The sequence below is a fragment of the Amblyraja radiata genome, chromosome 14 (genome assembly GCF_010909765.2).
Source record: "Amblyraja radiata isolate CabotCenter1 chromosome 14, sAmbRad1.1.pri, whole genome shotgun sequence".
NCBI classification, from domain to species: Eukaryota; Metazoa; Chordata; class Chondrichthyes; order Rajiformes; family Rajidae; genus Amblyraja; species Amblyraja radiata.
Window position 1 is genome coordinate 55,042,940 of NC_045969.1, and position 12,884 is coordinate 55,055,823.

The window sequence follows — 12,884 nt, forward strand, 5'->3', positions numbered from 1 at the left end:
CCTCCCCTCTCTGCCCCCACCCTCCCCTCTCTGCCCCCACCCTCCCCTCTCTGTCCCCACCCTCCCCTCTCTGCCCCCACCCTCCCCTCTCTGCCCCCACCCTCCCCTCTCTGCCCCCACCCTCCCCTCTCTGCCCCCACCCTCCCCTCTCTGCCCCCACCCTCCCCTCTCTGCCCCCCCCTCCCCTCTCTGCCCCCACCCTCCCCTCTCTGCCCCCACCCTCCCCTCTCTGCCCCCACCCTCCCCTCTCTGCCCCCACCCTCCCCTCTCTGCCCCCACCCTCCCCTCTCTGCCCCCCCTCCCCTCTCTGCCCCCCCTCCCCTCTCTGCCCCCCCTCCCCTCTCTGCCCCCCTCCCCTCTCTGTCCCCCCTCCCCTCTCTGCCCCCTCCCCTCTCTGCCCCCCCTCCCTCTCTGCCCCCCCTCCCCTCTCTGTCCCCCCTCCCCTCTCTGTCCCCCTCCCCTCTCTGCCCCCCCTCCCCATCTCTGCCCCCTCCCTCTCTGCCCCCTCTCCCCTCTCTGCCCCCTCTCCCCTCTCTGCCCCCCCTCCCCTCTCTGCCCCCCTCCCCTCTCTGCCCCCCCTCCCCTCTCTGCCCCCCCTCCCCTCTCTGCCCCCCCTCCCCTCTCTGCCCCCCCTCCCCTCTCTGCCCCCCCTCCCATCTCTGGCCCCCCCTCCCCTCTCTGCCCCCCCCTCCCCTCTCTGTCCCCCCTCCCCTCTCTGTCCCCCCTCCCCTCTCTGCCCCCCCTCCCCTCTCTGCCCCCCCTCCCCTCTCTGCCCCCCCTCCCCTCTCTGGCCCCCCTCCCCTCTCTGCCCCCCCTCCCCTCTCTGCCCCCTCCATCTCTGCCCCCCTCCATCTCTGCCCCCCTCCATCTCTGCCCCCCTCCCTCTCTGCCCCCCCTCCCTCTCTGCCCCATCCCCTCTCTGCCCCCCCTCCCCTCTCTGCCCCCACCCTCCCCCTCTGCCCCCCCTCCCCTCGCCTGTTCCCCCTCCCTCTCTGCCCCCTCCCCTCTCTGGCCCCCTCCCCTCTCTGCCCCTCCCCTCTCTGCCCACCCTCCCCTCTCTGCCCCCCCCTCCCCTCTCTGCCCCCCCTCCCCTCTCTGCCCCCCCTCCCCTCTCTGCCCACCCTCCCCTCTCTGCCCCCCTCCCCTCTCTGCCCCCCCTCCCCTCTCTGCCCCCCCCTCCCCTCTCTGCCCTCCCCTCCCCTCTCTGCCCTCTCCTCCCCTCTCTGCCCCCCTCCCCTCTCTGCCCCCTCCCCTCTCTGCCCCCTCCCCTCTCTGCCCCCTCCCCTCTCTGCCCCCTCTCCCTCCTGCCCCCTCCCTCTCTGCCCCCCTCCTCTCTGCCCCCTCCCCTCTCTGCCCCCCCTCCCTCTCTGCCCCCCCTACCTCTCTGCCCCCCCCTCCCTCTCTGCCCCCCCCTCCCTCTCTGCCCCCCCCTCCCTCTCGTGCCCCCCCCCTCCCTCTCTGCCCTCTGCTGCCCCCCTCCACTCTCTGCCCCCTCCCCTCTCTTGCCCCCCCTCCCTCTGCTGCCCCCCTCCCTCTCTGCCCCCCCTCCCTCTCTGCCCCCCCTCCCTCTCTGCCCCCCTCCCTCTCTGCCCCCCCCTCCCTCTTCTGCCCCCCCTCCCCTCTCTGCCCCCACCCTCCCTCTCCTGCCCCCACCCTCCCCTCTCTGCCCCCACCCTCCCCTCTCTGCCTCCCCCCTCCCCTCTCCTGCCCACCCTCCCCTCTCTGCCCCCCCCCTCCCTCTCTGCCCCCACCCTCCCCTCTCTGCCCCCACCCTCCCCTCTCTGCCCCCCCCCCCTCTCTGCCCCCTCCCCCTCTCTGCCCCTCCCCTCTCTGCCCCCACCCTCCCCTCTCTGCCCCCACCCTCCCCTCTCTGCCCCCACCCTCCCCTCTCTGCCCCCACCCTCCCCTCTCTGCCCCCACCCTCCCCTCTGCCCCCACCCTCCCCTCTCTGCCCCCACCCTCCCCTCTCTGCCCCCACCCTCCCCTAGAGCTCTATCTACCCTAGCTTATGGAAGGACCGTTAAGAAGCCTGATGGCAGGGAAATAAGCTGATCTGGACTGAGCAAGCAGGTCTCTGCAAAAGGGAAAACTCATCTGGGATTTCCTCCATCTTCTGGGACGCTAACTGAAACAGACTTGCGAAATCCATCTTGCACAGTGTTGGGAATCAGCTAACTGTGTATGGTCATTGTAATAAAGATGAAATGCCAAAAATACTGGAAAAACTCACCAGGATTTGCAGCATCTTTGGAATGACCAATAGCTACTGTTTCAGGATGAGATCCTGTTAAGATTATGCACCGGCAACAAAACAATAAAATTCTTAATGTGCTGCAGCTTTGCAGGTCCATTAATGCAATCACATTCAAATTTACAGTAATCCATATTACAATTAATAATTCGGGTAATACTAAGTAACCAGACCATAATAGTTCAAAACCATAGTCCATAGTGCAACCAAAGACTGTGCTGTAGTGTTCAAGAGCCTGATGGGTGTTGAGAAGAAGCTGTTTTTGAATCTGGAGGTCGCAGTTTTCAGGCTGTTATACTTTCTTCCCAATGGTAGCAACGAGACGAGAGGGTGGTGTGGTCTTTGAGGCTAGCTGCCTTTTTGAGGCAGCGCCTCCTATAGATCCCTTCGATGGTGGAGAGGTCAGTACCAGTGGTAGACCAGGCAGTGACTACCACTCTGTATTCACTGCTCCTCGGCGTTCCAAGGTATCACACCAGGCTGTGATGCAACCTGTCAGTATTCACTTAACTATGTTTTACCTGACAGTAACATATTAGGAAATAATTTTGATTTTTAACGCCTTTTTGAGTATTATCATTGAAAAGAATTGTCGTCTTTACACAATCCTTCTTTTGCAATGTAGGTAAAAGTGGTGTTATGACATCCAGTGTGATGGATTATCCAATCGCTGCTCGGTTTGGGAGAGGGAGAGGTACTCTTGCTGCCTGGCTGAATTTCCCATCTCTCCCAACACCAGGATTTCAGCAGTAGGTGCCCTGAATTACAACTAAGTAATTTAAAGAGAAACAATACAACCACTTAGTATTCAAAGCTAAGTATCTGCAAATGGTGCAGCTGTGGATATAACATGGGCACAGGATTATTAAATATAATGTGAAACCTTATAATGGGTTGCTGAGGGAAATAATTTTGTGATTACAGTTACATGATTGACAATTCAGATACTAATTTTTGTTAAATCAATCTTCATAGAAAAATACTAATTTTGCACACTGCAAGTAGCATGTAATTTCAAATTGAGATACATATTATTACTTTAAAAAAATTTAAATAGGAATTTTCTTTTGCTGGAGAAATGAACCAAGTTATGTGATTATTTTGTGTTCTAATGACTATGTTCCTGAAATTGTTCCTGTTAAAGTTGTTGTGAAATAAATGATTTAACATCTGTGTGCTTTGGTGACAATTTGTAGAGATATTTTAAGTTTTTAAAATGTACTTTAGGCATGCAAACCTGGGTGCTAAATGATACTGTACCTATTAACAAATGGAAACTTGTTTACTCACTTACGGAATGCACTAAATTACATTTGACTAACAAGCTGGAAGTGTAAAGAGGGGTGTTTGTAGCATGGGTTTAGGAAGATGGGATTGAAAACAAAGCACTTCCTAAAGTGATTTATAGCACCTACATTGTCCAATTTATAAGCATTAAATTCCTCCCAATAAGTGACAAAAAATGCAATTAAAAAAAAGTTTTTCTGCATAATAACAAAAAGGGGCATTGAAGCAATGTTGGGCAATTGTGGTTGATTTTTTAATTGTTTATACTTTGATTTTTAAACCTAAAAGAATTTTAAAACACCTTTGATCAAATATATTTAGGGTATGAACTTTGAGCGACTACAGTTACAAGAGGGCAGAACCCTTCCGTTTGTTCCTCTTGGTAAAAGTCCATAGACCTGGGTGTGGTAGATAATCATGTGGAAGCAATGGACCTTTGGCCTCTGCTGCTCCTGGGTGCACATTCAAATGAATGCAGTACAGTACAAGGACAGAAAATAAGCAGGAGTAGAACATCATGCCCCTTGAACCTGCCCTGATATTCAATCTGATCATAGCTGACCTATGCTGGCAGCAACTCCTCCCATGCAGTTGCACAGAAGACAGGGGAACCATATTGTTTAAGGGGTTGTCCAGTAGCAAGCTTTCAGCAGTAAAACGGGACTTCCTTGTGATATTTGCTCCTCCTTGCTATCTGCCAGCTTAGCTTACTTAGTCACGTGTACTATAGATAGTGAAAAGCTTGTTCTGCGGGCTATCCAATCAAATCCAGACAATGGATCCTCTTCTGGGACACCACGCAGAAAGTCACCATGTTCTAGCGCCATCTTGCAACTTCCAAGTCTCTGAAATGTCCGATCTGACCTAAGGAGATGTGCAGTTTTCTACATATCTCACTTTGTGGCCTGGCAGCCCTGGATGGGTGAAGTTGGGGTGGGCCTGGCCCAGCGCAATGCCGTCGACTCCTTCCACCGCCACTCCGTGTCTCTGCCGCAGCTCCACTCGCTCGCCCGGCTGCTGTAGTGCCTCCACCAACACCCGCGACCACCGCAAACGCACCGTCATCTCCAGCAGCCGCCCCTCTGCATCTGTCACGGTGTCCTGCCTCCCGAACCGATCGTGGACCATAAGGGCGCTTTCCAGAGGGTGCGGGAAATTAGTTTGTGCTCCGTTCACAGCCGCTGACCTTCCACTTCATTGTCCACCGCTGACGTCTATTTGTGTATACCTGCAATGTGTTACTGTGTACCTTCTTTTTTGACGGTCAAGCTTGTATATCGAAGCATCGCTTGTGGCTTTATGGAAAGTTCTGCACATACTGTTAATGTGTAGGATTGCATCGTAATATTGAGTCCGGGGTCTGCTGTCAAGTGAAACTGGTGTAATACGATTGTAATTAAACAGCAATCCTGGTGGTTGTTATGCCAAAACAGACAGTGCTTGAGTAACTCAGTGGGACTGGCAGCATCTCTAGAGAACATGGAAAGGTGACGTTTTGAGTTTGGAGTCTACAAGACTCATTTGAGTCTGAAGAAGGGTCGTGACCCAAAACATCACCTATCCATGTTCTCCAGAGATACTGCCTGACCCACTGAGTTTCTTCAGCACTGCCATATTTGTAATCCAGCGTCTGCAATTCCTTGTTTCAACGTTGTTACGCCAACTCTAATTGAAGGTTTGAATTGTTGAATTGGAGATGAAAGCTTTGACTTTACTCAGATTGTTTAGCCATCTACAATTGGAGTTTGCTGCTGTCATAGAAAGTAGGACCTTCAGCAGGGTAACGTAACTTCAGGTGACCTTATTAACAAAATCTGCTATTGACAAAAGACTAGCACCATTTAAAAAAAAGGAGGGCGAGGCAAAGCAACACTACAGACCTTTAGGACTTTATTCCTTGAAGTGCATAAGGCTGCGGGGTGATCTTATCGAGGTGTACAAAATCATGAGGTGAATGGATAGGGTGGATAGTATTTTACCCTGGGTAGGGGTAAAAGAAACACAACGGGTTTAACGGGAGGGATACCTGATAGGAACCTGAGGGGTAACTTTTTCACACAGAGTGGTGTGTATATGGAACAAGCTGCCAGAGGAGGTAGTATAACATTTTAAAGACATTTATATTTAAAGGGGCATGTATTGGAATGGTTTGGCGGGATGGGGCAAATGCATGAAGATGGGACAAGTGTAGATGGGGCATCTTGGTCGGCTTGGGCAAATTGGACCAAAGGGCCTGTTGCTGTACTGTGACTGACCACTGAACCTGTCATTAACTGTCGGCAAATGCTTGAATCCGAGTTAAGCAGCTGTTCAATGCTTGGGAAAATTTGGATGGGGCACAGTTGATATGGATTAATAATATCTACTTTTCAAGTTGTAACTTACAAATGGAACAGGACCAAACAGTGGGTGTGGCATGTTAGAACGTAGGACTTATAAAAGTGTCACAAGTTTAGTAATTGTTTTAAACTAGATTTAAATATTTGTCAAGTAGAACCAGGCCAAGAGATTACAGTAACAGCAAAATGGTCTTGCATGAGTTACACTTCATTATATTCTGTACATCCACATTAGTTGTATATGGGATGCAAACATTTGATAGTGAATGGATCTAAGAGAGTCCAAGGTGTCTGGAACTGGGTGAGCAAATAAACTGAGTGTGAAAGGTTGGTGAGATTAAACTGGAGGTTGCACCATGAACCAATGTCGTTCCTATCATCAACTAGACAGTGGTCCTGACTTACTAGCTACCTCACTGGAGACCCTCAAACTTTCTTTAATCAGATTTTACTGGACTTTATCTTGCACTCAATGTTATTCCCTGTATCTGTACACTGTGGATGGCTTGATTGTAACCATGTATAGTCTTTCTGCTGACTGGATAGCACGCAACAAAAAGGCTTTTGACTGTACCTCAGTGCACGTGACAATAAACTAAACTAATTGCTTTGCCATTTGCCCAAACAGTCACTACAGTAAAACGTGGAGCTAACTGAGATCTGAAGTGAATGCCAGTATAGATTTGCCTTGCATCACCTGCATCCACCTATCATTTGCCAGGCTTTATCCTCCTTCTAGAATCTGTCTGAAGAAAGGTCCAAACCCAAAACGTCACCTATTCCTTCTCTCCAGAGATGCTGCCTGACCCACTGGGTTACTCCAGCTTTGTGTGTCTATCTTTGGTTTAAATCAGCATCTGCTGTTCCTTCCTACTCAGGCCATGTAGTGAGAGGAGGAACATTAAATGGAACAATCTGAAAACTTCCCCAATTTAGCAAAATTTAAAACTTCAATCCAGTGCCTTAAATGTAACGAGTCTGCAATACCTTGAATAACATTAAGGCCGAAGGCAAACCCAAATACATAAAGCACGGGGAAAGCAACCCATTATGTCTGTACTGGCTCACAAGGCACTTTTTTGCACTACAATGCTGCACCATTGTGCTGTTTTGCACGTTGTGTATATATCATGATTGTGTACTGTTTACTCTGAGCTTCATGTGAACAAGAAATTTCATTGCCTACTCACAACCTAATCTCAATTTGATAACTGATGCCATCAAATTAGTATATTCATTTTCTCATTCAATAATTAAGGCAGCTTTGTCCAGCCATTATAAATACAAAATGTGTACACACAGTTTAAAAGTTAACAATAATTAACGCCACTCACACTTCAAATAATTTTGTAATAGAATGGATTTGTGAAAGCAGTGCACACAATATGAAGATATTTCACCCACAGCCCTTTTAATAGATAGAAAAAAATTAAAAAAACAAATGCATAAAGTTGCCTTATAACAAAGTTTCATTCTGTTTACTACTTATTGAATTCAAAGTTACAATTTATTTTACTCTTAAACAAGTCAAACTAATTTCAATGTTTTTAAAAAAAAAGCTCTTGTGTATATTATAGAAAGCACAAACAACGATAGAAACCTCTTCACAGTTGGGACTTTACCGATTTTTGCTTGTGGTTTGAGATCACAAACTCTTCATTCAATTACTTTGCACCAGGGCCTTTTCTATCCTTGTACAACCTGATGGCTTGAGCCTAAGTTGCTCACTATCAATGAAATTTCAACTGGGGGCGAAATGTAAAGGGCCTGTCCCACTTAGATTAGATTAGATTCCTTTATTGTCATTCAGACCTTTCGGTCTGAACGAAATTATGTTAGGAGACCTCCACTGCGACCTTAAGCAACTTTTAAAAAAGTCAAGGTCGCAGTGACCTACGACCTTCCTCCACTATGTGTACGACCCCCTACGACTATGTTGAAGACCTCCCTCGACTATGAAGAAGACCTTCGACTATGAAGACTGGCTTCGACCATGTACGTTTTACTCGAGGATGGTCTCTGGCAAATTGGTCCGTGAATGAGCACCCCCTTCCACCTCAGAGGACCACACCAAATACCAACAACGACCAGTGACGAGTGTACAGCTCAAATGATCACCCGATAAAATCATGACGTGTCTGCATTTTTTTTCTCACTAAAAAATGCCTCCCAGCTTTGTTTTTTTAATCATTCTGAAACAAGCAAGGAAGGAACTAGTTTGGAGGATGTTAGTAAAAATACAACTACTGCTGTTTGCAGTCGCCCTTTTTCTTCAGCAACCTTTTGAGAAAGGCAGCAGGGGAAGAGCAAGAGTGAAGAGGAAGCACAAGAAGAGGTCTCAATGGATGAATGGAGATGATGTGATGGACTGTCCCAGTACACCAGATGACTGGAAGAGAGTGGAGCTGGGCTTTGACAAAAGATGGAACTTTAAGCACACATGTGGGGCAGTGGATGGCAAGCATGCCATTCTTGTCCCTGTCCCTGTCCCTGTACCCCTCATTTTCATTATCGTATAGGATGGCATTCTGCTGGAACCATTCCTCAAGGTCCCCCTCCTGCTGCCTGGTGAAGGTGTAGGGCATAACCTTCCTCCAACCCTCCCTCACCACCAATGGGGCATCTGCCTCTGATGCTGTGTCAGACACAGGAGAAAGTGCTGCTCTGCTGCCTTCAAATGAGGCAGTGAAGGATGGGGTGGTGGTGGGGACATATACTCCCATCCTGGTCTCCTCCAGGGGTCTCTCATGCAGGGCTACCTCCTCCTGCACTATCACCTCCTGTGGCATCACCTCCTACCACTCCTCCTCCTGGGTGGGCAACACCTGCATGGTAGATATGCTGCCTTTTTGGTGCCATCATGGAAACACAAGTCTCCTCTCCAAAAAACTCTCCAGCTATGAATGAACATGTCCTGGAGTAAAAGAGGTGACGTTCTGCTGTTTAAATTACCTTTTTCACTGACCTTTTTTTCATCCCGGAGCTATTACCTTTGACCACCTTCGCCCACCTTCGACTACCTACGACTAACATCACGACCTACTACGACCGGCTTCGACTAGACTTACGACTAAAAAAATATAGATTTTTCCCACGGCGACCTATTTTTAGTCACAGTCAATTTTAAACATTTTGAAAAATACGCCGCCATTGGCTGAAGCCTCGACTACACTTAGACCACTCTCGACCGTGAAGGTGAGTGACGAAGACCTCCTGCGACCTCGTGGCGACCTTGCCACGACTACGGGTCTGGGGCAAACTCGCCAGAGATCGCGGTGGAGGTCGCCCAAGTGGGACAGGGGCTTAATACTCCAAGATCAGTCTGGCCACTCGAACAATTCCAAGCCCTGCAAATGCCGTATAGCATTATCCCCCTTCTAGAATCGGTCTGAAGAAAGGTCCAGACCCAAAACATCACCTATTCCTTCTCTCCAGAGATGCTGCCTGACCCACTGAGTTACTCCAGCTTTTTGTGTCTATCTTTGGTTTAAATCAGCATCTGCTGTTCCTTCCTGCTCAGGCCATGTAGTGAGAGGAGGAACATTAAATGGAACAATCTGAAAACTTCCCCAATTTAGCAAAATTTAAAACTTCAATCCAGTGCCTTAAATGTAACGAGTCTGCAATACCTTGAATAACATTAAGGCCGAAGGCAAACCCAAATACATAAAGCACGGGGAAAGCAACCCATTATGTCTGTACTGGCTCACAAGGCACTTTTTTGCACTACAATGCTGCACCATTGTGCTGTTTTGCACGTTGTGTATATATCATGATTGTGTACTGTTTACTCTGAGCTTCATGTGAACAAGAAATTTCATTGCCTACTCACAACCTAATCTCAATTTGATAACTGATGCCATCAAATTAGTATATTAATTTTCTCATTCAATAATTAAGGCAGCTTTGTCCAGCCATTATAAATACAAAATGTGTACACAGTTTAAAAGTTAACAATAATTAACGCCACTCACACTTCAAATAATTTTGTAATGGAATGGATTTGTGAAAGCAGTGCACACAATACGAAGATATTTTACCCACAGCCCTTTTAATAGATAGAAATTTTTTTTTAAAACAAATGCATAAAGTTGCCTTATAACAAAGTTTCATTCTGTTTACTACTTATTGAATTCAAAGTTACAATTCATTTTACTCTTAAGCAAGTCAAACTAATTTCAATGATTTTTAAAATAAAAAAAGCTCTTGTGTATAGTATAGAAAGCACAAACACCAATAGAAACCTCTTCACAGTTGGGACTTTACCGATTTTTGCTTGTGGTTTGAGATCACAAACTCTTCATTCAATTACTTTGCACCACGGCCTTTTCTATCCTTGTACAACCTGATGGCTTGAGTCTAAGTTGCTCACAATCAATGAAATTTCAACTGGGGGCATGAAATGTAAAGGGCCTGTCCCACTTAGGAGACCTCCACCGCGACCTTAAGCGACTTAAAAAAATCAAGGTCGCAGTGACCTACGACCTCCTACGACTATGTTGAAGACCTCCCTCGACTATGTTGAAGACCTCCCTCGACTATGAAGAAGACTGGCTTCGACCATGTACGTATTACTCGAGGATGGTCTCTGGCAAATTGGTCCGTGAATGAGCACCCCCTTCCACCTCAGAGGACCACACCAAATACCAACAACGACCAGTGACGAGTGTACAGCTCAAATGATCACCTGATAAAATCATGTCATGTCTGCATTTTTTTTCTCACTAAAAAATGCCTCCCAGGTTTTTTAATAATTCTGAAACAAACAAGCAAGCAAGGAAGGAACTAGTTTGGAGGATGTTAGTAAAAATACAACTACTGCTGTTTGCAGTAGCCCTTTTGCTTCAGCAGCCTTTTGAGAAAGGCAGAAGGGGAAGAGCAAGCGTGAAGAGGAAGCACAAGAAGAGGTCTCAATGGGTGAATGGAGATGATGTGATGGACTGTCCCAGTACACCAGATGACTGGAGGAGAGTGGCGCTGGGCTTTGACAAAAGATGGAACTTTAAGCACACATGTGGGGCAGTGGATGGCAAGCAAGCCATTCTTGTCCCTGTCCCTGTACCCCTCATTTTCCTTATCGTACAGGATGGCATTCTGCTGGAACCATTCCTCAAGGTCCCCCTCCTGCTGCCTGGTGAAGGTATAGGGCATAACTTTCCTCCAGTCCTCCCTCACCACCAATGGGGCATCTGCCTCTGATGCTGTGTCAGACACAGGAGAAAGGGCTGCTTTGCTGCCTTCAAATGGTGGGGACATATACTCCCACCCTGGTCTCCTCCTCCAGGGGTCTCTCATGCAGGGCTACCTCCTCCTGTGGCATCACCTCCTACCACTCCTCCTCCTGGGTGGGCAACACCTGCATGGCAGATATGCTGCCTTTTTGGTGCCATCATGGAAACACAAGTCTCCTCTCCAAAAAACTCTCCAGCTATGAATGAACATGTCCTGGAGTGAAAGAGGTGACGTTCTGCTGTTTAAATGACCTTTTTTTCATCCCGGAGCTATTACCTTTGACCACCTTCGACCACCTACAACTAGCATCACGACCTACTACGACCGGCTTCGACTAGACCTACGACTTAAAAAATATCGATTTTTCCCACGGCGACCTATTTTTAGTCGCACTCAATTTTTAACATTTTGAAAAATACGCCACCACCTGGCTGAAGCCTCGACTACACTTAGACCACTCTCGACCGTGAAGGAGAGTGGCGAAGACCTCCTGCGACCTTGCCACGACTACGGGTCTGGGGCAAACTCGCCAGAGGTCGCGGTGGAGGTCGCCCAAGTGGGACAGGGGCTTAATACTCCAAAATCAGTCTGGCCGCTCGAACAATTCCAAGCCCTGCAAATGCCATATAGCTGCCTGTCCCCCTCCACCCTAAAATTTACAGTATTCAGAAAATGGTTAAAAAAAATAGTTTTTAGGTAGGAAGCCAGGAATTGTTAATAAGTGGTTAATATGTCTTGTTTGTAATTACGATTATTGTAGTCACAATGAAGAAATAATCAGTAATACCACAATGAGATAAGAAAACAAATGACTAGCTGTCATCTAGTTATTTTCTTTGGATAATACAGCAGGGGGAAATGTTCAGCCCACTGAGTGTGTAGCACATCATTCACCTAGAGCAAGACACAAACTGCTGGAGACACTCAGCGGGTCAGGCAGCATCTGTGGAAGGAATGGACAGGTGTACTTTCACATCGGGGCCATTCTTCGGACTGTGTCTTTGCTACGACGGTCGTCTTCTTGCCTATGGTGTGCACAGCCTAAAGTTGTAGATCAAGGGTAGACATCCAGGCTAGGACAGCATCAGTTACTGGGTGGATGGCTTTGATGCCACCCGGGAAAAGCCTCAGTGAGCAGTCATTCATGATGTGTGGGATGTTCTGGTCTGGATATCCGCAGTCGCAAGCAGGGGTGTCTGTCATCCCCCACTTAGAGACATAGAAACATAGAAGATAGGTGCAGGAGGAGGGCATTCGGCCCTTCGAGCCAGCACCGCCATTCATTGTGATCATGGCTGATCATCCCCAATCAATAACCCATGCCTGCCTTCTCCCTATATCCCTTGATTCCACTAGCCCCTAGAGCTTGACCTCCACTGCCCTCTGAGGCAGGGAATTCCACAAATTTGCAACTCTCTGAGTGAAATGTTTTTTTCGCACCTCAGTCTTAAATGGCTTCCCCTTTATTCTAAGACTTATGCAGGTGATGGACTGTTCTTGCATGGAGGGTGCGGTTTCTGTTCAGGGTTAGCTATTGCTTGCTATGGAGGTGAAAACCCGCCAGTGACGACCCATTTTTCCTATTTCCTAACATCCCTCCAGTCTGAAGAAACTCGACCTCAAACGCCATCTGTCCATTCCTTCCACAGATGCTGCCTGCCATGCTGAGTTTCTCCAGCACTGTGTGTGTTGCGCAAAGTTTCAGCATCTGCTCCTCCTCGTGTCACCTCTTGTGATTCCATTCGTCTGTTTCCCAGTTCTCAGCAAGTTTCTTG

At 48.2% G+C, this 12,884-nt stretch overlaps 1 protein-coding gene across 1 annotated transcript in view; it reads left to right on the forward strand.

Moving 5' to 3' along the window:
• The window catches only part of mael (maelstrom spermatogenic transposon silencer), a 31,642-nt gene extending 27,968 nt beyond the window's left edge, over positions 1–3,674 (forward strand). Inside the window, exon 12 of the mRNA XM_033033392.1 lies at positions 2,877–3,674. Within this exon, the coding sequence (XP_032889283.1) occupies positions 2,877–3,004 (128 nt within the window). The 3' untranslated portion in view covers positions 3,005–3,674. The remainder of the gene's footprint in view (positions 1–2,876) is intronic.
• The last annotated feature ends 9,210 nt before the right edge of the window (positions 3,675–12,884 follow it).